Source organism: Thunnus maccoyii, chromosome 7, assembly GCF_910596095.1.
Source record: "Thunnus maccoyii chromosome 7, fThuMac1.1, whole genome shotgun sequence".
Lineage (NCBI taxonomy): Eukaryota > Metazoa > Chordata > Actinopteri > Scombriformes > Scombridae > Thunnus > Thunnus maccoyii.
The window spans coordinates 27,220,135-27,246,446 of NC_056539.1; the positions used below are offsets into that span (position 1 = coordinate 27,220,135).

The 26,312-nt window shown below is 39.3% G+C and overlaps 1 protein-coding gene across 1 annotated transcript in view; it reads left to right on the plus strand.

The window, feature by feature from the left end:
- The window catches only part of LOC121899937 (contactin-associated protein-like 4), a 120,399-nt gene that overhangs the window by 61,165 nt on the left and 32,922 nt on the right, over positions 1-26,312 (plus strand). Inside the window, exons 6-14 of the mRNA XM_042415718.1 lie at positions 3,869-4,044; positions 4,747-4,893; positions 8,569-8,836; positions 9,908-10,054; positions 12,156-12,327; positions 19,811-19,917; positions 23,838-23,957; positions 24,255-24,455; positions 25,338-25,500. Of these exons, the coding sequence (XP_042271652.1) occupies positions 3,869-4,044; positions 4,747-4,893; positions 8,569-8,836; positions 9,908-10,054; positions 12,156-12,327; positions 19,811-19,917; positions 23,838-23,957; positions 24,255-24,455; positions 25,338-25,500 (1,501 nt within the window). The remainder of the gene's footprint in view (positions 1-3,868; positions 4,045-4,746; positions 4,894-8,568; positions 8,837-9,907; positions 10,055-12,155; positions 12,328-19,810; positions 19,918-23,837; positions 23,958-24,254; positions 24,456-25,337; positions 25,501-26,312) is intronic.

Genomic DNA, 26,312 nt, shown 5'->3' on the forward strand with positions numbered 1-26,312 from the left:
TACACCGAGGGCTGGTGTGTCCTGCTCCAGTGCGTTTTGGACAAATGGTGTTAAGTGTTGCTGACTAAATTAGGATGGCATCAGAGAGGCGTGCAGGGCAATGCTGCATGTTAAGTGAAAGCCTGTCTTTTCACTGTATTCTCAATAATAAGGACCTGCTGTCACTGGTTTGTGGTTGCTGGCTATGTTTTGGTTCCATAAAGAACAGACTATTTCAGCTTTTACAATAACAAAACATCACCACAATCTCAAAGGTTTTTCACTAATCGTACAGAGCAACAAAAGCTACGATCAGCTCCTCCCCCAGGCATCTGCAGTATGCTGTTACCATACAAAGAGATGAAGCTCTCTGGACAAAGCGTGCCAGTTGGCAGAGAAAATAGAAGACTATGAATTGTGGTGATTACTGTTGCATTTACTTACTTTATTCCACTTTGTCTACAGTGATTTACAGTGCGCCTCCAGGAGTGTCTGTTGTAAACGGCCTCATAAGACTTTTAGTCAGCAGCCTCTATATTTTCAGCCTGAAACTGCTAAGATAGCCATGGGACTCCTATTGTATTGCATGCCCCTACTGAATAATAGGTTTTTTACTGCTGATTCCCTCTGTGCAGCAACAATACAATACGTGTTTCAAAGTAAAACAATGAAGCTAGATAAAATACATACTTTCATGCAGTTACACATTCAGGAACTTGCTACTGTTTTCCACCTTGGTCTCTTTCCAACGCAGAACTTATTGAACCAAAAACAAGAATCTACAATAGAGTTTGGAAAATGTAATCTTAAACTTTCTCACTAAACTCATCACTGTGTAGTGCTTTGCAATCTAATGCTTTGAATTTCCATAATTGCACAGAATAACCTTCTTCTGTCTCACAATGTTTTACAAGACTAACTCTGCAAGACTAGGGCGAATAACCAGAGCCATCACAAATGAACAGTATAGCTTAAGATCCCTTTTTCTGTACATATACAGGTACTAAAATTTGGAATAAAATCCCAAATCACATGAGAAGTATTTCATCCTTTATATAATTTAACAACACTGTCTCTTGAAATTATGTTTCTTTACTACTAAATTGTTTTCCCAATCACGTTAGCAAACATAGTCGCTGCCTGGATTATGTTCATAGGCACCATTTTTCCCAATGAAAGAAGCAATACATTTGTATATACCTCACCGCAGTCATAGGGAGGACGTCAGGGCGGATGGCAAGCGTACAAAACACAGGACTCTAAAGAACCAAGCTGGCATCCCGAGTCTTGTCTGTGGTTCGGTTTAGGCAACAAAAGCCTTTTTTCTGTATTAAACCAAGACCACAATCTTTCCCCATCCTTAACCACTGCTAGGTGCTGCCAGCACCTAAACAGAACCATGAAAAAGCTTAATGCTGTAGTCACTACGGGTGGATATTGAAGCTACTGCAAGATTGGATAATTATACATGTTGTCACTGAAAATATGTTAATACAAGATACATTAATTAGCAATATTTTCTCATTATGGTGACAGAAAATGTAATTCGGGTGGCATTATGTTTCCTCCAAAACATGTTTGTTACAGCGTTGAGTTTCAGCAGTTTTACTTATATTTAGACAGATTGTGCAATGACAACATTTAACTAAATTCAGACTTATTAATCACAGGATGGCTATTGAAATAGGCCCCCACATAAAACAATGGTTAGGCTGAGAAAAACAGAAGAAGTGGAGACAGAATTTACTTAGATCCCCAAAATATGAAAAAATCAGAGATGATCTTTTCCTCAAAGTAACTCAAAAATTCCAGTCTTCCCATCACTTCCAAGAGAAGAGCTTATTATTTTTTTTTCAGTTATCAAATCATAGTTTTTGTCATCAAGTGTCAAATGATATGAGTTGCTAGTTGTTTCATTCTATAGTGCAGAACACCACCAAATGTATTCAGTACTTTACTCTGTTAATATTCACTTTGGCAATGTGTTTTTAATCAAAACATCATGCTAATAGAGTTTCATTCATTAAACTGATTAGAAACAGAAAGAGAGACCTGAGACAGGAGTGAAACTGTTGCAAGAATACCACTGTGCCATATCTTTCTTTTTTTCCAGTTTGTTTTATGATAACAACTCAATTCCCAACTGTGACTAAAGCTTGAAATACGTTTAGAGAAAGTACATTATTTTTACAGTCAAGCTGTATTTCAAACGCTAGTGCCAAGTGGCAGTGAAATGCTAAAACAATTGAAACAACAGTCTGTCTCCTGATAAGACCTGTCATTGCCGTCCTTCATAAATAGATTTAGAGCTTGAGTGAGGAGCCGTAATGGAATAGCAAACAGAATATGATTAGCAGATATTGCCTCAGGGAGCTGTCTGGAACGATAGAAAGTGGAAACTAGCGCTCAGCCTGGACTCCTTAGAACATTCAATATTAGTCAACTCAGTGTGGATAAATCAAGCAGTTATTGCAGTGTAGCGCACCTGTGTTATTTCCAGCTGGACAATAAAGATGGCGGCAAGTTTGAAATGCACTCAGACTGAACTTCTCTCCTCACAAGCATGCATCCAAGGAGAGGAGGGAAATAAAGACTGACAGAGAGTAAGAGAAGGAGAAAGAGTTTTTATGAATGAAAGTCAGTTAAGTGTTTATATATTTATTTGCCCTCAGTCTTCTTGCATCTCATTAAATGGCCAAATCATTAAAGGAATAGATCTACATTTTTAAGAAATACTGTCATTGACACCACTGTCACGTCAGTGCATTAAGTACGGAGCTTACATTTAGGTTTGAAGCCCCAAGTTGCTGCTTATAATCAGCGCCATTTTTTCTGTTTGGATCCAGGACCTTCCAAATAAAGAGTACGGGGTTAGTTGTTGCCTTTTAGACTCTGTAAAAACACACCCCGCTACCTCAGGCTGAAGATAACGCTAGCTGGGAACACTTTTACTGTAATATTGCGACAATAATCTGACTCAACACGAAATCCCCGGAGCCGGGGAGAGCAGCAGGCAAGTGAAATGTCAATCACAGCTGTCAGTCAGTGTCCACATGGCAGACATTAAAGCTGCTATAAGTTTTCAAATCTTATCAACTGAGCAATTATTGTTAAAATGACCACTAGCACACTTATTAGAGGTCTGAATTTAGCGATTGAGACCATAATGACTCAGAAAAAAATTGACTTAGTATTTGTAGAGAAGTTGACGCTTTTTCTATCTATATAATTAATGAGTGCGTGTAAATCTCTCCTCCTGTTGTGTAGCTCCTTTCGTCAGCAGAAACTCTTTTCTGCTGCATCCCCAACACGTTAGGGGATGCAGAGATGGATCTACCGATTTGGACCTGCTGTTGGGTCTGTCATTAATTATGTCCTGCTATCATTTTGCAGCATCATCATTTATTGTGCTCAGTCCTCCTCCCTGCCACCATACAGATATGATGACTCTAATGAGAGAGGGTGACTTCGGTGACCTGCTCTCTGTTTGAAACAAAGATGAAAATATTCCACTTCTTCTTATTTTGATAAATCAAATGTGAACCTTCCTTCAGGTTTTCCTGCTGCCAGAAATAAGACGCATTTTAATCAGATTTCTTCAAGAATGTTTGTCCTTGTTAAAATGCATTATGGAAGAGGACACACCTAATGCTGACCTTGAAGTGTTTTTTTTACTGCATTTCTTAGGCAGTACACCTCATTAGAGAGAAATCAAAGTTTCTGAGTAGGAAGTGCACATAAGAGGGTTTCCACATTAACTGCAGCCACTGCTCTGCTATCAAAAAGGCACCATCATGAAAACATAATTGATTGTTTTTCACATCCTCACCTCCTCCTCCTCCTACTACTTCTTCTCCTCCTCCTCCTCCCCCATCCTTCCATATTGCAGGTGTGACTTCACCCTCCGGCGGCCAGCTTCTTGTTTCTCTGGGAAGTCTACTGGACGACCAGCACTGGCACCGTGTAAAGCTGGAGCGGCTCAGCACTCATCTGAACCTCGTCGTGGATAAAAACACACAGCAAGTTCACATACCAGCAGAGCTCAGCCACTGGGACATTCACCAGGTGAGAGAAAGTGGTTTCCAGCCTGGTTTTAGGCATAAAACACTCATCCTCTTTATACTTGAATAGTGGCTACACAAGTTTGCAGTTTCCTTTAAGGAAAGTGGCACCTATGATCAGCTTGAGTTCATGCTGGTTATAATGGTTTCCAATAGTGACCAGTTTTTAGGATGTAAAAATTTATTAAAACCACAGAAATTCATGAAACCACTCCTGCAGCATAATCCACTTCTCCAGCCGCCAGCAACTTGTTCAACAGTCTGAATATTCCTTTTATAGTTTATTGATTGGCTCCCAGGCATGCCACTTGAACGTCTACTTTCTCATTAAATAAACCAAACACCAGCCTCGAGACAGCCAATTATCCTGACAAAATATCTGCGCAAATCAGCAAATCATAACTAACTTGACTGAAAAGATAAACTTGACTGAGACAGAAGTTGTGCATTTAGGTATACTCTAGTGAAGCATGACTGCAGACCACAGCTGCATGCTCAGTGAAGGATGAAAAAAACAAACTTTTTATAGATATTTATGGCTTCTTCCTTTATTTGAAAGTGACAGACAAGATGCAAACAGGAAATGCAGGGAAACAGAGGAGGATGACATGCAACAAGCAAACTTTTTAAGGCAACCTTTGAGGCAGTAACTGTATTTTGTACTGTAGTTTTATTACAATATGGGTGTTTTTTTTTTCGTATGCAGCTATGTCTGGGAGCTGTCCAAAGCCATGGACTTCAGAAACCAATCCTGTCCAACAGGAACTTCCATGGCTGCCTGGAAAACCTGCTGTACAATGACCTCAACCTGATAGACCTAGCTAAACAGAACAACCCCCAGGTCACTGTGGTGGTAAGTTATTGTGTTTCATCGTCTTTGGAGCATCATTATATTAATTTTCCTTTCAGAGTTCATCAATGGGACAAATGGGTGACTGTGGAGATATGTTGGTTTACAATGGAGGAACTACACACATAGACCAGTGAATCCAAATTTTTTGGCTTGTGACCCTTTATAGCAAAATATTTCCTATTCACAACCCCTTATTACAGGTATGTGTGAGCTGCTATGGACAGTTCAAGTGATGTTTAACCTCCAGATTGTTTCTTTTAATGGTTTTTAGTCATGAAGAAATAAAATGATCCAGTATTTCAAAAGCAAAAAGCACAGAGTTGATTTTCAAGTGCTTAATCATCTCACGACCACTCAAATTCATCTTGTAACTACTTGGGAGGTCTGTACCCATGGTTGGAAATTACTTTTTTATTTTACTCTACCAGAAAAATTTCTTGTAAAGCACCCTTCACCAACAAGGCAAAGTGATTTATATAAAACATAAAAGGCATTGAGACAAAATGTAAAAGACACACAAGACGTTATAAAAGACACATTTAAATAGTATTTAAAGGAGTTAAATAAAATAGAAAATAATAGGCTATAATTTATTATAAGATAAATAGAATAAGACAGATAAAACCAGAGAATAGAAGTTAAAGTGCAGCTATGGTGCAGTGTGAGATATGAATCTGGCCTCTACAATTACTTTATATGCTTTGGCTTGTTGTTGTTGTTCACAGTGATGCTGTAGATCTGTAATTATATGCATGTATATTTACTGACTAATTGTGAAAAGGGCACAAACGTTCAGATGTAGGATTCTTATACATTTTGACTTCATATTATTCAGTTTAGCAATGATATATATAGTGCTGCTTGAAAGTTTGTGAACCCTTTTGAATTTGCTCTATTTCTACATAAATATGACATAAAATGTGATCAGATTTCCATTCAAGTCCTAAAACTAAGTAAAGAGACATCAACTAAACAAATGAGATGAAAACCTTACACCAAATTTGTTTATTTATTGGGGAAAATGATCCAATGTTACATACTTATGTGTGGCAAAATATGTGAACCTCTAGGATTATCAGTTCATTTGAAGGGGAAATTAGAGTCAGGTGTTTCGATCAATGGAATGACAATCAAGTGTGAGTCAGGGAGGCCCTGTCTTATTTAAAGAAGAGAAATCTGGATCTTCACTATCAAAGTCTGAGCTTCACAACACAGGTTTGTGGAAGTGCGTCATGGCTCAAACAAAGGAGATTTCTGAGGATCTTAGAAGAAGAATTGCTGATACTCACCATGCTGGAAAGGGTTACAAAACCACTTCAAAAGAGTTTGGACTCCACCAATCGACTGTCAGGCAGATCATGTACAAATGGAAGACATCCAACACCATTGTTACCTTCCCCAGAGGGTGGTCAAACAACAAAGATCATACCAAGAGCAGGGTGTGTAATAGCTGTGAGGTCATGAGGGACCCCAGGGTAATGTCTAGGAAACTAAAGGTCTCTCTTGCAGCGGCTACAGTCAATGTTCATGAGTCCACCATCAGGAGAACATTGAACATCAATGGCGTGCATGGCAGAGTTGCAAGAAAAAAGCCACTTTGTCCGAAGATAACATTGCTGCCATCTACGGTTTGCTCAAGACCACATGGATAAGCCAAAAGGTGATTGGAAAAATGTTCTGTGGATAGATGAGACCAAAATCGAACTTTTCAGCTTGAATGAGAAGCATTATGTTTGCCGATGAGCAAACACTGCATTCCAGCATAAGAACCTTAACCCATCTGTGAAACATGGTAGGGGTAGTATCATGGTTTGGGCTGCTTTGCTGCCTCTGGACCAGGACAGCTTGCAATCACTGATGGAGCTATGAGTTCTGAGTTGCACCAGCAAATTCTACAGGAAAATGTCAAGGTATCCATCTGTGAACTGAAGCTCAACAGAAAATGGGTCATGCAGTAAGACAACAACCCTAAACACACAAGTCGCTCTACCAAAGAATGGTTAAAGTAAAAGAAAGTTATTGTTTTTGAATGGCCGAGTCAAAGTCCTGACCTTAATCCTATAGAAATGCTGTGGAAGGACCTGAAGCGGGCAGTTCATGCAAAGAAGCCCACCAACATCCCTGAGTTGAGACTGTTCTGTAAGGAGGAATGAGCTAAAGTCCCTCCAAGCTGATGTGCAGGGCTGATAAACAGTTACTGAAAATGTTTGGTTGAAGTTATTGCTGCAAAAGAGGGTCACACCAGTTACTGAAAGCAAGGGTTCAAATACTTTTGTCTCACACAAATATGTAAGATTGGATCATTTTCCTCAAAAAAATAAATGAATAAGTTTAATGTTTTTGTCTCATTTGTTTAATTGGGTTTACTTTATCTAGTTTTAGGACTTGGATGGAAATCTGATCACGTTTTCGGTCATATTTTTGCAGAAATAGAGAAAATTCTAAAGGGTTCACAAACTTTCAAGCAGCTCTGTACACATGAAACCTTTGAGTGTGTTTGTGTGGGTGACTTCAAGGTTATTTAAAGTTGTTGTCTAATACAGAGTAGCAGTCAAGACATGAAGTTACTTTTGCTAAAACTTTAGTGACTTCACATGATGATCCTAGTAAAGCCCAAGTGTAGCCTTGGCTATCTCTTATAATGTCGATAATTAATATTCGTCCGGTACCTTCTCAGTTGTTAACGTCTTTGATTAGCGCGATAATCAAATGCTGCCATGATAAGGAACATTACAAGTTGATCACTTTTGTTGACTTCACACTCTTATGTGCTCTTTCTCCTACTCATTCCTCCTCTTCTTCCCTTTTAGCATCAATGTCATTATTATGCTGAAGGTCATTTTCATGATTATTATCATTATCATCATTATTTTCATCATCTGCATCATGATCCTCTTCATTTTTATGCCCGTCATCATCACCAACATCATTACGGTCTCCCTCATTATAATCACCAATGTCATCACATCCACATTTTACAAAGCCCAAAGCAAAAAAAAAAAGAAATAGAGAAGGAAAGTAGAGAAGACGAGAAGAAAAAGAAATTAGGAAAAAGAAAAGAGGTGGAGAATTAAAATTGAAGAGAAGTGAGGAAAGAAGGAGACAGGGAGGAGCGAGAGAGACAGAGAGAGAGAAAAGCACTGTTTGACGAACATTAGTTATCAAAGTTTATGTGATGTAAATATTTATTAAATTGACTTATCTGTATACATCAATTAATATTTGATACAGTCAATTAACACTAACTATATCACATATCCATCCTGCTGAGTATCTGCTAAGTACTAATGGGTTATAGTTTTGGTAATGTGCTGTTGAAATGCCTCTGAACATCTGGATCATTTCTGAAAATAATTATTCTAGTCTGATATCAGTTTATTTGTTGTATCAGTTGTATTTTGTGATGTCGTGCTCGGATTAGAAGATGTGAGGCAATACTGAAATGGGGTGCAAAAGCTGTGTGACCCTGATGCTTCAGGTTTTCTACATAGACAATTATTTTCGCTATTCAGCAAATATCAGTATGGTAATACAGGTGTCCTTTTTCAGAGAGCTGCTGATGTGACCTCAGGGACACCAAGTCAAACCAAGTCAGCCTCTGCAACGACTGAATATTCATGTCTTATTATCTCTTTTATAATCATTTCTCTCTCCCTACCTTCCTCTCTTTCTCAGGGCAATGTGACCTTTTCTTGTGCTGAGCCAGTTTCAGTTGGTGTGACGTTCACCGACTCCCACAGCTTCCTCCAGTTGCCGGGACTGACATCGTGGTCATCAGGGTTCGTCTCCATAGCTCTGCAGTTCCGGACATGGAACAAGGTGGGGTTGCTCTTGACCTTTAACCTTCCGCAGCAGCAGGTCATCGTCTGGCTGTACCTGAGTGAGACCAGACTCCATCTACAGATCAATAAAGCTGGCAGGGCTCTGCTGGAGCTCAGCGCAGGTTTGTCCAAACATGATCTTGCGACCTTTGTTAAACCATTGCCATTTAAAGGTGTCCTGCAGTGATTTAGTATCATACTTCCATGAAGCAACAGAAGCAAAAATATCCTGACTTTTAGTCCATTAGTATGGGGAAGCTCCAAAAACAATGAATCCTACATTTTCCATAAAGCAACCAATATTGTCATTTTGTTTGGAGCTCAATGCAGGTAAATGCCCACATCTTCAGACTTTCAGTTATACATTTTTATTCTTCAAAGGTAATTTTTTTTACATCAGATAACTTTATATAAAGGCTCAGTTTTACTCCTCAAGGTGAGTTTATGTGTAAAATTGGTGGAGTGATCCTTTAAGACAAAGGCGCAAATCTGTTGATTGTGTTGTTCAGTTGAAGAGCAGCAAAGTTATAACATGTTCACATAGTTTAGATTCATGTCACAGACGTAACAGAAGCAGAAGAGTTTTATGTGTGAGGTTTTATTTAATGCAAAGCAAATCAAAATGTTTAATGTGAACGTCCATTCTTAACACTGAAAACAGTAGTAACAGTAGCTTTTATCTCACGGTGTTCCTCCGTGGGTAGTTTTCTCACATGTCATGGAGTTTGCTCAATTGTCATCACATGACCTATGTATGGAACTTCAGTCACATGATAACAGGTGGTTGTATATGGACTATGGCCTTCTAGCCATGTCAAGCTACATCCACTAAGGGAGGCCATGAGATGTGAGACATGAAGCTTTGGAAAAAGAATTGCAAGTGGATCTTGAATTCAGATGTTTTAGTCACATCACAATGTTGCTCTTCAAAAACTTGCGATTTCATATTTCTTCAGACTTGGCCATTCAAAATTATAGGTATTCTTTAATCTGACCCCATAATTAAACCACTACTTCATAAAATTTCACAAAGCAGAAGCACCCTCATCAATCTTCAGGAACTAAAATATAAGTTTTTAATCCTGATTTGCTGCCAAAACCAGACAGCAAAGACAATAAAACCAATTGTAGGTCATATTAAAATGAAATGTTACTGATATGTTTTATGCGTCTGTGTGTGCGTGTACTATTAGGCTCAGGTCTGAGTGATGGTCAGTGGCATTCTGTGGAGTTTAACGCCAGACACGATCATCTGAGCATCACAGTGGACAAAGACGAAGGAGCCACCGCTCACACCAGCATCCAGCTTCCTCTCACAGATAGTCAGCTCTTCTTTGGTGGTAAGAATACCTGCATTATGTGCACTGTTTTTAGCTTTGTTTATTATTTTTCTTTTTTATAGCTGTAGCAAAACATGTCTGCAAAGTTAAGTGAATCACTGAATGTTTTTTTTCTAGTTGTGAATTTGACATCTATCTCACAATGTTCAATACTTTATGAATGAGTTTCAATATAACTAGACTGTTCAATAACTAACCAACATAAAAGTACCTTTGCTCAGTCAAGTTACCTTGAATGAAATTACATTGTATGCTTACATGTTTTCTTTGCTGGGAGCTGATTTGCTTGTAACATGAATGACTTTGTGAATTTTCCCCATGTCCAACAATCAGTTGTATGTTGATCAGGAAACTATCGCCTTCTGGTCAAAAATCAGGGCAAATATTCACCATGTCACTTGTAGTTTCAGCTACAGACAGCTTCCAAATGGTGTGTTTCTTCAACTAAAAGCATTCTCATGTCAAATATTTTAAAGTTTTTGCCGTGAAAGATGAGGAAAATTGCTGACATGCAAATTATCGACTAGTATTCATGGAGGTACTCATGGAAGTAATAATTATCATCTTCAGATCTCCTTTGGAGGTTTAGTGCCACCGCGAGAGAGATGAAGTCATAAAGCTGCTAATTCTCTCCCTCTCCGTTCCCTCCTCCACTCCCTGCCCTTCCTCCCTGTTACTCTGTTACTTACTTTCCTTCAGTCTGCCCTTCTTCTCTCCTTCCACTGTATTCTCTTATCCCTTCTCCCTGTTTTAGTTTTTCATCTTTGCTCTTCCTTGCTCAGTGAATTTCTTTCTCTTCAGTCACCCCCTCTTTTAATTTTTATCGAGCTTTCCTCTCTCTTATTTTCTCTTCTCCTGTCTTGGCTAAGCAACACTTAACTGCAGAGGCGGTATGATCTCTCTCCAACTATAAATTATGACCAAACTAGTCTACACACACTCTTGTACACTTGTAGATACATATATTAACCCACGACACATCACGTTGTCTCTTGATTTTGACTGCAAAAGTGAATCACAGTGATTTTTATATCTTAAAGTGAAGCTACAGATGCATCTCATTCATTAGCATGTAAAACCAAATACCATCTGTCTAAATTCACATGGATTGTGAAAACTTCCACCACGCATCATCATCCTCCCCCCTCCTCTGCCGGGAGGTGACAAACTGTGCCTGATGGGCCATCTGTAATTAGAGCGATGCAGTGCCTGGAGCAGGAATACTGTATCTGGCTGCAGAATGCCACCATCCAGGATCAACCTCAAGCATGAATCACTGATGGATAAGACATGGAGCTTGTTCACACGCTGCGGTGACAGAGTGGTTTCATCTGACAGCTGCCTCAAGTTTTCATCTGCTAAAGGCTCAAATAAGGGGGGAAAATAGAGAATCCAAAATGTGTGCTTCAAGTTTCATCACACAGGCCAAGATAACAGAGTGGATAACAAAAACACTCGCAAACAAGTCAAAGATATTTGCTACTTTTCCTAACTGAATGTGGACATGCAACTCTGGTGAGGGAAGTGAGGGAAGCGCTGTTTTTCTCTGGAGAGGCTCCTCACAGCAGCTAGTCGCAGTCTTTGAAAGAAAATCAACCTGCAATAGATTTCTAAATGGTGTTCTCTTTTAAAATGAAAAAGCTAAGAGTAGGCTGTGAGGCTAATATAGTGAATAATAACCTGGAGGGGCCATTTTCTACACGATTGTGGCAGCTAAAGTGTCTGTTGGCCTTTATGTCATCCTGTGTCACCAGTGTCTTGTTGGCATAAATGCTCAATCTGTGTCTGAGATGAGAAATATTCAGTGTTCTTCGCAGTCTGGCATTCAGTGAGGATTTCACACTGGGGTTCAACAATAAATCACGATTACTTTTAACACCCAACAATGTGAGTTTTAACCCCATATAGTATATCAAATAAGTTTAAACCCCTTTTTAATCTTTATGTATCTGCTCATTTACACACATTCACACCTGGAAGCTGCCCAGTACAATCGAAGTCAATCAGTTGTTAAATCAGCACAAACATAAATGACTCAGAGTTTACTGCTGCCATGCATCCCAACCATTGATGGAGTGTTGTCATGTGTTTCCATCCTTAGGTTGTCCTGCTCAGGAGAGCAGTCAGGAGTGCAGGAACCCCTTTAAAGTCTTTCAGGGCTGTATGCGTCTCTTGACTCTAGACAACCAACCTGTTGACCTCATCAAAGTGCAACAAAGGCTGCTGGGAAACTACAGCCACTTGCAGATTGATATGTGCGGCATCATTGACAGGTTAGTCTCCAAAAGTAGAATCTGAATGTTGTTTTTTTCCTTGCTGTTACATCCATTAAACTGACACATCCCACAGGTGTTATGTGACGCCAGTCTACTTTTCATTTTCCTTTTTCAAGGTGAGAGTGCTCATTAGCTTTCTTATGATGTCTCACTGCTTTGTGTGTTATTTTGGTTCAAAGTGGCTTCCACGGTCATCTTGAGATTCATGACCACTGTGATAGGAATAAGTTACTCTTATTGTAATTTATTTGCATGTAATTTTTGTACACACTGCTTCTCATTTTAACGTGGTCAGTATGATACACAACACACAGTTGAATGGAAAATGCAATTTAATTTGTTGCTTTCCTCTCTGTAGCAGATGAGAAACCAGACACGCGTAGAGGCAGGAGACTGTAGATGTAGTTTTGTTGATTTTTGTGAAAAAAGACACCACAGCCAACAAGTCCTGATAGATAGTCACTCTATGACTCAAAAAAACAACATATAGACAAGGGAATCATGATTCAAATGAGTCTGGCGATATTCTATATTTTTCTTATTTAAATCCCATCCACAAACTAACAATGAACTGATCCGAGTTACAAGTATTGTCCGATATGGCTTATTCCTCTGTGCCATAGATCTCTGTTGTACGTTTGCTAAGTGAATGCCCAGCTGCTTTAGGAAATTATTCTGCCCTTTTTATAAAATGTATATTTGTAACGTGTTTCTGAACATTTACATTTTCAGTAGGAGGGAACAGGCTTAGGACTTAAAGCCTCAGCCACGCTGGGGAAGTTGGAAACGGACTAACGCAAATTGTTGGCACTAACAAGAATACAGAATATTGCCAGCCTTTAACAGAGCTGCTAGAGAGAAGCAGTGAGACAAGAAAATAGGATGAGGGAGGTGTACTCAAGTACTAGCCTAGGTTATGTATAAACTACCAAAGAGATTAAATCAATAATTGGCTGAAACTTCTCAGTGGTTGTCTGTGTGGACAGCTCCCTACTGCAGCTGCTGTCTAACTGCAGGATCAGGACCTTGGAGAGCGCTGCAGCCTGCACGTTGCAGCCATACTTGTGTCTTTCCAAAGCCATTCATGTCATATAGATGTATTAATATGTGAATTTGCTTTCTAATGGGTGCATTGTGTTTGTTTCTTTTCCTAGAGCATGCAAATTCACAGTCCTTAACAATACCTAAGTGCACTCAGATAGAAAATATAATTCATAATTTTATGTGAGGTGAATACAAAGTGTTGCATTTACTGGGTTTCACCTTACATTAAGATTAAATAGATGCAAATAAAAATGGTGATAGATATCAAGCTATTGTATCTGACAACCTGCTGACTGAGGCTTTTTATTCTAGGAAAAGCTCTAGAGGACGATGGTTCTTATAATCCACACTCCTCCATCCACACACACAGTTTTGTATGTTTCCAAATCTGAGCCATCTCTCCTGGGTGGCTAAATCTCTTTCTTGTTACGTGGAATGAAAGTACCAGAAGCACATTTATTAATCCACACTTCCAGTTCTCAGAAATTTAACACAATGGCTATACCGAACTGTAACTGCCTTACTCAGGAAAACTGCAAGGGAGACACTAAAAGATTTACTGTATTTGTAACTAAGTGGATTAATTAGGACTAAGAGGTAAAAGTACTTCATGTCCTTGTTTACTTAAGGTGATTATCAAATCCAAAAATGGTAAGTACAGTAGGCTCTTCCCAAGCTGTTTCGGAGAGGATTTAACTCTTGAAATGCATTCCTCTGGTCTTTAGAGACCCAGGACCATCATACAACCTGTCTAATTCATTATTTTTTTAAATTAAGCTCTCAGGCTACTAGTTCTCAAGTGTCAATATGTAAAAATGGTAGAAAATCATTGTTTTTCCAATGTTTTTGCTAAAGGCTTTATAAGGTTTTTAGAGACCCTTGGTGTATAAAAGTGTTGCGTTTTTTTATGGTAAGCAGATAGCAGGTATTCCTTGTTTTTTGTAAATACAGATGTGGCTGAAAATATTGGTTTTACAACTTATATTATAAGTTAATATTAACTTAATATTTTGCATTACAGCCTTTGGAGGCAATAACTGCAGTCAAGCACTTTCTGTAACTCTGAATAAAGTTTCTACACCTCTCCACTGGTAGTTCGGCCTCTTCTTGAACAAACTGCTCCACTTCTCTCAGGTTGGATGGGTGTCATCTCCCAACTGCAAGTTTCGGCTCTTTCCACTGATGTTCAATGGGATTCAGATCAGGACTCCTAGCAGGCCACTTCAGAACGGTCCAACGTTTTCTTCTCATCCATTTTTGGATGTTTTTTGATGTATGTTTGGGGACATCATCCTGCTGGAAGACCCATGACCTGTGACTAAGACACAGCTTTCTGACACTGGGCTGTATGTTTCGCTCCAAAATGTCCTGGTAGTCTTGTGATTTCATTGTGCCCTGCACAGATTCAAGGCACCCAGTGCCTGAAGCAGCAAAGCAACCCCGAAACATCACTGAGCCTCCTCCATGTTTCATGGTAGGCATGGTTCTTTGAAGGCTTCATTTTTTCTTCTGTAAACACATGGTTGGTGTGATTTACAAACTAGCTCTAATTTTGTTTCATCTGTCCAAAGCACATTCTCCCAGAAGGACTGTGGCTTGTAAACAGGCATTTTTACAAAGTCCAGTCTGGCTTTTTTGTGTCTCCCTCTTAGAAGTGGGGTCTTCCTTGGTTTTCTACCATGGAGCCCATTTTCATTCAGACAGCGACAGATGGTGCAACTTGAAACTATTGTACCTTGAACTTGAAGATCAGCTTGGATCTGTATTGAAGTTTTCCTTGGTTGTTTCTCAACCATTCAAGCAATCCTTCTCAATCTCGGGCCAATTTTCCTCTTGTGACCATGTCCAGAGATGTTGGCTACAGTTCCATGGGCCTTAAACTTCTAAATAATACTTGTATCGTAGTGTACTGTAGCATGAACGGAGTGTCAGGTTAACTGCAGACAAGCTATTTGGAGGGTATTAATGATAGTAACTTTAAAAATGAAGATGTGTCTAAACCAACTAATGAGGGTATATTTTTGTGTATGATCAGACAATTTAGAAGCAGAATATTAACATTGGTGTGGTGTGACAATGGTAAGTTAGAGGACATGAGCTTGACCGCAGCTGTGTTATAGCAGCCTGTGTACCACTACAATATGTATTTATCTATCGTTCTGGCAATGAGTGTTGAGGTTCCTATTGTTCTCTTTGGCCAATATTTTCATTGCCTCCTCGTTTGGCGACTGCAGAAACTTTATTCACCCTTGTTTTGTTTTTTGGCCATTGAAAATTTTATATAACACACCGTGCAGGGCACAAGAACTTACAAAATTGAAAATTCAGAAAGAGTTTTAGTTTACCTCTTGGAGGAAACACTTGTTTTCAAAGACTGTGAAGTGTCTGAACTCACTGTCCCCTCCCCTCCGACCTCTCTCGTCAACGTGCAAGCGTGTGTGCGAGTGTATGTTTTGAAGCGAAATAGATGAAGCTGTCTGAAGGCAGTAATTCTGACCTCTTTGCTTCTGTTCCTGTCGGTTCCTGACAACTTAATAATACACCTTGTCAAAGCACACCCACACGTCCACATAAAAAGAAACACAGGTCACCAAAAGGTCCACTCTGCTTGTTGTGTCTGACTGTCTGTGTATGTGTTGGTATGTCTGTCAGCCACTAACTTTATGACATGTCTGTTGCTTCCTGTAGCCAGGGAGTCGCACACACTCATTCATGCTCATGCATGCATCTTACTCTACAAACCCTGTACTGTGTGTGTGTGTGTTTGTGGATCCAGGACCAGGTGCAGAGCAGTCTGAAAGGATAAAAATACATACCTTTTACTCTCTCTCACACTGTTCAGCTGACTGCATTTATTTGAAGTCTTTGTAAGATGTGCCCGTCTACCTGTCCAGTAATAGTGTGCAGACCAGGGAGGTGCAGGGCTGTGTTGGTTCAGCCAGAGGCAGTAATAGAAACCGCAGAGATTGGATGCGAGCCCTGTGATCCAAGCTATGTTATAAGACACTGTCACACCACACTACAAACTTTAAGATAAGCTACAAAGTCTCTTCTCTCAGTTCAGCCAGTAGTCCTGTGATCTAAGCTGTGGTGCAGTACACTGTCACATTTCATTGCAAATTGTTAGTCAAGCTAGAAGCCTGTGGAGATTTATATAGTACAAAGTGTTAGCAAAAGTAGGAACTTTTAGCCCTGAAAAGATTTATAGTAGATTTTTTAATGATACAGGCTACAGTGGAGTTCGCTGTTTGACCCAGACTTGTTTTCTTGAGTCTTTTGGTAATTTTCTCTCTGTGTTCCTGTTTGAAGCTACATGTCGCAGTAAGCTGGATGAGGAGACAGTGACAGAAAACTCCACCAATGCTGCTGGAAAGAGTTGACTACTGTGGCTGTAGATGGTTCTCCTAGCTGAATTTTCCCAACTTTTTGCTGAGTACAGTGAGAGTACGAACAAATTGGATGTTGAAAAATCCAGTAAAATGGGTGCATGAACAGATGTTTTTGTCTACCTGCTCTTTCTGTCCCCTCTTACAATGAAGATTACGTGAATAAACAAGAAAGGTTTTCTTGGCATTCATTCTGGGGCCTGCATGGGAGAAGCACTGACACGATGGTAAATTGAAGTTTGGTTGGGCTTTTCTTATGTGTGTTGTCTCCTATTTTTTTCAGAGGAAAGGTTTAATGGTTTGCTCAAAATATTGCTTATTACTCATTTAAATGAAACTGAATGTCAAAAAATAATTCACATTTTAATAAATCTGTGCCATCAAGGAAGGTTCTTTTGCTGAAAAAGCCTCAAAATGATGCCTTTAACATTTTGAGAGATGTCTGTTGTGTTTCCTCAGGAAATAAATACTCAGGATTGGGATTAGGACAGTCAGAATTGAGTGGAAAGGGGAAGAAGCAAATTGATTTAGGATTGGGTATTACAGGAACAAATGTTCAACCATTTTCATTTCATTGCAAGTTTCACTTCGATCACATCGTGCCACAATTCTGTACAACATAATTTATTAAGTCACATAGTGTGAACACAACTGTCTCCCATTTCTCTGCCTCTCCCTCTCTCAAGCCATAGCTCCCTGACCTCATTTCCACTGGTTCACCTCATTTCCACTGGTTCATATCCAGTCACTACCTCCATCTCGCTGCTGATCTCTTCATCTATTCTTCCCTCATCACCCTCAGCCCTCTGTCTCACCTCATCCTTCCCACCTTCTGTGCTTCTCTCTCCTGCTGCCTCCCTCTATCTATGCTTCCTAATTCTTAAATCCTCTGGTCCTACATCCTTTCCTTCATCCCTGTGGATACCCGCCTTTCCTGAGAAAGATTTTGTGTCACTGTGTGTGCACACTTTGTGAGGACCAATTTGAGTTTTAGACCTTGAGAGTGAGGCCATTTTGGTCAAGGTTTGGGGGATGAAGGAAATGTCGTTATGATGGTAAAGGTTGGGGTTAGGGGAAGGGTATGATTTATTTGAAAGAGGGTATTTACAAGTATAGAAGTACTTGTACTTGTGTCAATGTGTGTTGACAGCGCCCATCTGAAATGTTTTGGGGAAAATTATGTTGTGGAAGTAGTAGAGTCGACCAATGGATCATGTAATACACCCTTTCACAGTTTCATATAAAAACATTTTGAATGGGTCCAAGTTGATTTCCTATTCTATTGTTTTGTTTGCTAATATCAGTATATGACAGGAAATTAACTTGAACTCAAACTGTTTCTGGGCAACACAATTATGGAAAAAATGCATTTTAGAGATTAGATGACGTTGAGTGTTTGTCATTAATGTGTGGATGTTTTGTATGGACCACAATCCCACTGGTTTGCAATTTACTTTTGTGGCTCCCCCGATTTATATTTGTGTCTGTTTTCTTGTGAATTCGGTTAGGAAACAAAGTTAAAACTGTACATTTAAAATTGAAAAGTGATGGAAAATGAGTGTTGGGATTGTGCATTAATGTTCAATCGCATTGATTGGAAAAAAAAAAAAGATTCTAGATAGTACAATGCAGTACCACTCTAGGATATTTGAAATAAAAAACTCAGCAACACTAAGCTGAATTTTCTTTATTTCACCAATACGTATCATGCTGGGCGTTCATCAGGATGATTTACTGAAAAAGTTAATCATAAACAATAAAAAAACAGGATCTAGAACTTTTTCATTGGATTATAAAAAGGTGGCAAAAGGTTTTGACAGGTTGGCATGGGAGGGTGACGGGTGCAATCCCCAAATAAAAATACTGTACATTCTACTTCTGCAGGTAAACGACAACAGAAAATAGCCAATAACTAAAAACATATTTTACTGAGTGAAACTGGAATTTATATGAACAGAAGACAAACATATAGTACCATCTTTCTCACTCTCAGTTAATTTCTTCTCCATCTCACTGTGGTCTGTCTCTCATTTCCTGATCTCCTCTCTCTTGAGTCTCTTCCTCCTGTCATCAGCATTTTTATAATTTTCTATCAGCAGATCAATCCAGCTTCTGTGACTTACAGTAGTCAAGATGTGAAAAGATATCTCGGTTAAAATCCATGTTAAAAAAAATCCATGAGAGTGTGACTAAGCTGGAATCAATCAAAACGCTCATATCACGTGTGTGTGTGTCGTGTGTGAATGTTGCATGTCCTGCTAAAAGACAGCAAATACAAATGATCTTATTAGTAAATCTGCTACAGTTGATTTCATTCCACTTGGTCCCAGATAAATATACGATACATTAAACTGTTGTGCAGTTAATGTTTAAATGTCATAGGATCCCAACAGAAAATTAATCCTTTCACCTCTAACAGAACCACCAAAGCCACCCTGAATCAAGTTTCATCCTGTGGGGAAACAGTTTGGACATCATCCACTGCAGGTCCTCTCTGCTGCAAGCTGGCAGAGTGACAGCAATAATATAGCAGTGAGTGCTCGGTACCAATGGTAAAATTGAAAAAAGAATATTTATAATAATAATAATGACAATATAAATTGGAATTCACAGCCAGCTTAACACTTGAAATATCTTCTGTTAGAGAAGAAGAAAGAGAAAGACAATGTCTAGAAATGTTAAGATGAGAAATGTCTTCTTTCACGGTCCCAAAAACATGAAAATATATAATTAAACTTTACTGTTCGAGAGACAGGTCAGGTGGGAGTTGATGCAATAATGGTTAACAATAACAACAAAGAGACATTTCAAACCAACTTCTTCTCAGAGCATGCACCTGCGCTCCAGCTGACATGAAAATAAAGACTTCTGAAATGTTCTTTAAAGTTTCTAAGACTGCTTTTATTCACGTCCCTCCTACACAGCTGCTCATCAGAACAGTCAGGTGTGCTGATGCCCGTTGTTCCTTCTCAAACCAACATCCTACCGAAGCTTTTTTTTAGAGAACATTTGACAATAAGCTGCTCTCTCCCTGTCTGTCTTTCTCTCAGGTGTTCCCCCAGTCACTGTGAACATGGAGGTAGATGTACTCAGTCCTGGAGCACCTTCCACTGTAACTGCTCCAACAGTGGCTACAGAGGAGCCACCTGCCACAGCTGTAAGCAACCGGCCACATGTCATCCACAGGTCTTTAACATGAAAATATAAACCCTTTAAGTGTTGAAATGGGGTCAATATACTTTTTAATGGTTTCATCATCACCCTGTAAGAACAGGTTTTAACCAAATTTAAGTTTCATGTGAATGTTCCCTAAAGGCACCGTAAGAAAAACGTATAAATTTGTTATGTTGAATGTGTAAACATGCAGACAGATGCCCATTTACACATCCTGCAGACTTGGAGCAACATTAGCATTAATGCTGGGCGATGTCTTGATTTTTTTTTTTCAAGACCAGGGACGATTCACAATTTTTAACAAATTTTTTTCCTGCAAAATGTAGGATTGAAACATCATATTTTTTTAGGACATGATGTGCAAGAATAATAAAGACCTGCACCACTTGCAAGGTTGACATCATTATGCATAAATACAGGTTGTCACACACAGCTATGGACTGTCAGCACCAGAGGCTTCAACTAAGTAGAGCACAGGCATCCAGTTTAATAATCCGTTTCAGCACAAACAGAATAGGAAAATTTGTTTACTAATTCATCATCATGTGTTCTTTGACTCATCAGCCTGATATCTGCAGACTGCTGGTTAACTAACTAGTGTTAAGTCTAAGTAGAATCCGCACACTGCTAGGTTGACTCCCTGCACTTCAACTCTTACGACCAAAGATGAAACCTCGTCAACAAACATAAATTGAGAGTGCAGATCAGTGAGTCCTTTTCTGTCTGTCCTTCTCGTAGATGTGACTGTTAAATTCACTACAAGGTAGCCAGAGCAGCTATTTACCTGGAGTCACAACAGTCCGGTAAACTGCGGCAGGTGCGCGTGTAACTGAAGACGGCTAACATAGCAGCTATCTGATCTTTGTTACTTATTGTCTAAAAGTAACCTTTTTGTGAATGTTTAGCTTGATTTTAAGGATTTAGACATTTTACACTTTTTACTATTTCACACTTGAATGAATCTAATTAAGTCGATATATCACTCAGGCCCAATTAGCATTCATTTGGGGTCATGCTCCTGGCTACCTGGTCCAATATTCACTCTCCTTTTAGCTCTGGTTTGGTCTCCATCAACTCCTAAGGGAATTATCTGGCTCTTTAGCTGATAAATGCTCAAGTATGTTCACCAGCCAGTAGCCAACTTTTTGGTCTGCTGGCTTTGGTGCTGGGCAGGTAGCGTGTAGTGGATTTATCTGACATTTTCTGGCCTTATCTGACTTTTTCTGCCTGAAACGCCGAGAGTTAACCAAAGCGGTAAAGGTGAGGTTATAAAACCAAATGAAAAAGAGCTGTAAGATGTTAAAACGACTATGGAGAGTCAGGTTATAATTCTCTTTGTGTTTGCCACTATAAGCAACCACTTAAACATTACACATATTCATTTGACCCACTGTCTATTTAAAAATATTGAGCAGCCTTTGATGAATAGAGAGTAGGGTTAATATTCCAGACATGTTTTCATTGTATCTGCTTTAATAACTTTGTGACACCATGTCCCCTAACCTTAGTTTTCTTGTCTTTTTTTTTATTTGATTGTTTCAGAACTTTAATTAGCCGTGTTCAGTCGGGAATAGGCTAAACAGATTGGTGGTAATTTATTATGCTGAGTAAATTAGACTTCCATTTAATTCCAGTCTTTTAAGGTCTTACTTTTGGCTTTCAGAGATAGTGTGTGTGTGTGTGTGTGTGTGTGTGTAAGTGTAGGCCAGACTGTATAGTGATGTGACAGGTTGCTTTTCATTCAAGTCCCATCGGACATGACTGAGGCAGAGGTTCATGCTGAAATCAAACACCTGCCACTGAAACTTTATCACTTTGTGACAATAAAACAATAAAAAACACAGAAGTTATCTCTCATGTTCCTTCAAAAAATCAAAGAGAGATGGAAAAAAAATCATTTGTTTTGCAGAATAAATGTCTGATTTATAGAGAGGCACCTGGTGAAAGTGGATGTTTTGCAGGGATTGGTCAGTTATAACAATAATCAAAGCAACTCTGAATACTTAAGTTACTCATTTTCTCTCAGCGGCATTGCTGCATCAGGCATTTCAAGTGTAGATTAAGTTAAACATGCTTTTAATACAAAATAACCTTTAAAAAAAACTTGGCTATTTACTGAATATTATACATTACCTGCAGGCATATTGTGGAGAAGTGTGCACCAAAATTTGATATCCTGCTTCTTAACAAAAACAGCCTGGTTGGTAATTCATAATGCAGAAATAAGGTGTCACTTGATCCATGGAGAGAAAGCTGAAGACAGAACAAAGGGATGGCATCCTGCTGTAGATGAAAGCTACAATTTTCACCCACTTCTCACTTCAAACAGCACACATCAACCACAATGTCAGCACAACTGATGTGAACTTCTCTCCACTCGCTTAAGTATTTTGATTTTAGAAGTACGAGGTTGCCAGGCAGCTGATTGAAGGAAGCTATCATTAAAAGAAGCAGTTAAGAAGAGAATTATAAAACGGTTATATTTATTCTCAGAAGCAACCATAATTTGGAGCACTTGTTGGCTAGTAAGTTACGAATGTTGCTATTCAGGTCAAAATGTTTGAAATGGTATGAAAGACTGCAAAATTAGTCAAATCCCTCAGTATGTTATCAAAAAGAATGACAGAAGGAGGAGAATGAGATGAAACCGAAAGAGAAGTAGGGACTGAAGGAGTCATAAAGAGAGAGAAGAGAGTGAGAGGGAGGTAGACAGAGAGATACAAGGAGAGAGATGGAAGCAGAAAGCATGTCAGAAAAAGGAGTCCTAAGGCAGACTGTTCTTTCCACATAAACGGATTTCAACATAGACACTGCCTACAGTATTTTAGTTGAGTCAATTTAGAAATTAAAGAAATTGTGGCTTTGATTACGCTGCCAAGCACTGATTGAATCTATCTACACTGCGGTGGTGCGATCAGCTCCGGGCTGGATCAGAGCACACACACACACACACACACACACACACACATGCCGCTCACCTCTGTGTTTGAATGTTATATTTGGGTCAAAACCTTTCTGTAGCTGTATCAAGGCAATGTCTTGGGAGAAGTCTTTGACTGACATGAGAATAAGAAAAGAACACATGTGCATGCATGTGGGAAACTTTCTGTGTAGGTGTGTGTGTTCTTATATAATCAGCGGGGTTTATATAATTTGTTTTCACCTATTTTAGTTCCATAGTTGCCAGGTTTATTGTTACATAACTGTTTTTTTTTTTAATTGATTTGTGCCTTTTTTTTTATTGTTGACCTCTTTTTGAATTAGTTGCTCTCTATATTTATTAAAATACAACACCAACACAGTTATGATTAGGCACGTGTTTTCATCCGGAGCGACACACGCTCGTATGCATTCGTAAGATTTTAACGGATACGAGCAGCTATCAAGAAAGGCTGGATTTTGTTTATATTCCATCAATTGTAATTTCATTTCTGCTTATCAAATCCAATGCTTATTGAAACCCTGTTAACATTATTTGACTAAAAAAGAAATGGAAGACATTTTGAAAGCAAAATCAGCTTCGTTTTTCAGCAGCTTTTGGTGGAAAGAGAGTTTTAATGAAGAACATGGTATTTTCTGATTGTTCTGGTGTTCAGTTATCTACACTTGTAAAAGTTGTAGGTGTCACTAATGTCTTAAGTTAAGCACGTTGGAGCGCTCTCTCTTCTCCACCTCACTGTAAACATTGTCCATATACAGGTGATGTAGATAGAAACTCAACAGGCCTACAATTCAGAACCAGTTCTTGGTACCCAACTACTGCTGTCAGATCATGTTACAGTGCTGTTTTCAGAAAACCAGTTAAGCTAATTCTGCCCATTCATACAATATGCTAATATTAGTTAGAATAAAATAGTTGTTATTCTCGAGATAAGTTGATTGTATTGTGTTTTTCTTTCACAGCGACATACGCGCAGTCATGTGAGGCGTACAAACACAAAGGCAACGCATCAGGACATTATTACATAGATGTGGACGGCAGTGGACCAATCAAACCGCAGCTCATATACTGTAACATGACAGGTAACACATACACACACACATACACACACATATAGGATACATAAGGACAGCATCAGGCTATCACCCAATTTGACTCTTTAAATCTGCTCAAGGTGGAGCCGTTAAATATTTTAATTTCACACAAATTGTTGATCAAATTTTTAAGTTTATAGGAATAAAAAGATAATTATTGGTTTACTTTCCCCCCCTCCTCTCACATCTTCCTATTTTCACTCAGTAATAAATTTAAAAAAATATGCTAATAATTTATTTTCCCTTGTCTCTTAGTCTCTCTCCTCTGTTTTTCCCTAACACCAGAAGACAGGGCATGGATGGTGATCCAGCACAATAACACGGAGCTGACCAGAGTGCATTCGTCGCCTGAGAGAAACCAACATTCAGCCCACTTTGACTACACTTCTGAAGAGGAGCAGTTAGCTGCCATCATCAGTCAATCAGAGCACTGTGAGCAGGAACTGTCCTACCATTGCAGGAAGTCCCGCCTCCTCAACACACCAGGTAAACACACCGGGATCCTTTCTGTTGTATCAACACTGAGAGGTGATATTTTGGAAGGACAGCGAGATATCTAAGTTTTATTGTTGTTAAGCAGGAGAGAGTGCGAGATGGAGAACAGAGACATTTAAATGGGAAATGGCAATTCTTTGCACAGCGAGCTTTTGTGCATCTGTGGGATCTATATCTGGAAGGAGTGGGAGAGGAGCGGTGTGAAGTGCTGATTTAGTTAATTTAGTAACTAATTAAAACATCGATTACGTTTCTGTTGTGCGTTTTCTCCTCCTCGTTCCCACTGCAACAGCTAAATGTTTATCTGCACCACTCGATTTCTTAAGTAAATCATTAGCCAGCAAAAAGCAATGCACAAGGTACAAAGGAGGCACTTACGAGTTGCATTTCTACCACAAACTTGATGCTAGTCTGCTCGCCAGAGGAATCTAAACTTTGACATCTTCTTACTGGTATAAAAGGGAGAACAGAACACTTTAGTTTCAAACTGTACAGAGGAAGGTTGCCCATCTTTTTTTGACCTGAGAGCCACCACTGTGTACACTTACAAAACTTATCACAAGGTGTGTGGGAGAGCTGCCCATTATCTATCCAATTTTAGCCGGGTAACAGCAGTGAAACACAGTCAAGGCTGGGCAGCGGGAGTGTAAGAGTTCAATAAAGGGCAGTGACAGAAGGGTGTTGTTAAACAGATGGATGGAGAGAAGATGTTTCCAGTCATGTGCTAAAAGTGATATATCTCTAAAATCAGTTGTGATTAAAACAGTGACAAAAGCTCTGTTGGACGCATTTCTCATTCAGCGCTCAGTTATCTATACATGTTTTGCTTTTTTCTTGTGGTTAATAGTGTGCTTGTGTGTGTGTGTGTTTCAGAGGGTGATCCGTTCAGCTGGTGGGTGGGAGGTCCGGGTCCAGGGCAGGTCCAGACATACTGGGGCGGAGCTAAGCCAGGAAGCCAGCAGTGTGCCTGCGGCCTGCAGGACAGCTGTCTGGATTTAAACCACTACTGCAACTGTGACGCTGACTACGACCAATGGTATTGTCATTTACTAGACTCCTGTGTCCTTCCATTCATATCCATCACACATGTTTTAATGATTGACCTACAGTAGGAGGTGTATAAATGTTACAGAATCCAGTATCATGAAAAACACCTCCCAATACCTGTATGTTTTATAAGAATTTACAATTTACAATCTGATCTACTAATCCACATGATAAAGAAAGCACTAAAATGCAGGACACCTTTGAGTGCACTTACGTGAAGGAATCTTATCAAATACAAGACGAGAAGCTATGTTCAGGTTGTCATGTTTTAAATTTGGTTGTTAGTTTACCTACTTAATTGCATTTGCATCTGTGAATATGATTTGGGCATGATGACTGATTGGGCCGAGTTGGAGCAGGTCTGTTGCAGTCTGGGTCAGTTGGTGTTGACAGTCGGCAGATAACTGGTAAGTTAATAAAACAAGGGGAAAACGGCGAGCAGAAAAGTTTGTGGTGTGGGAGTGCTCTAGACAACTGAAATAGAGGAAAAGCCGATTGAGCTGTAAAGAGAATGAATGTCTCTTCAACATAAAATCAAAGACCTACACAGCCGACCGGAACTTGAAGTTGGCTTCGTTTTACAGAGTTCACACACTGTTAATTCCCTCTGTGGGCTATACAGTCCACCTCTCCATCCAGTATCTCACCCAAACTCTGCAGTTCTTTTTCTTTCTTTTTTTTTTTTAACCTTCTCAGCACAAGTTGCACTGCATATAAACAGAACAAGTGGCTGGTTGCTGTCCATGTTTGTTTTCGGTACGTGATAATTGCCTTTATGGCGGGATTGTCGTCAACCGTCAG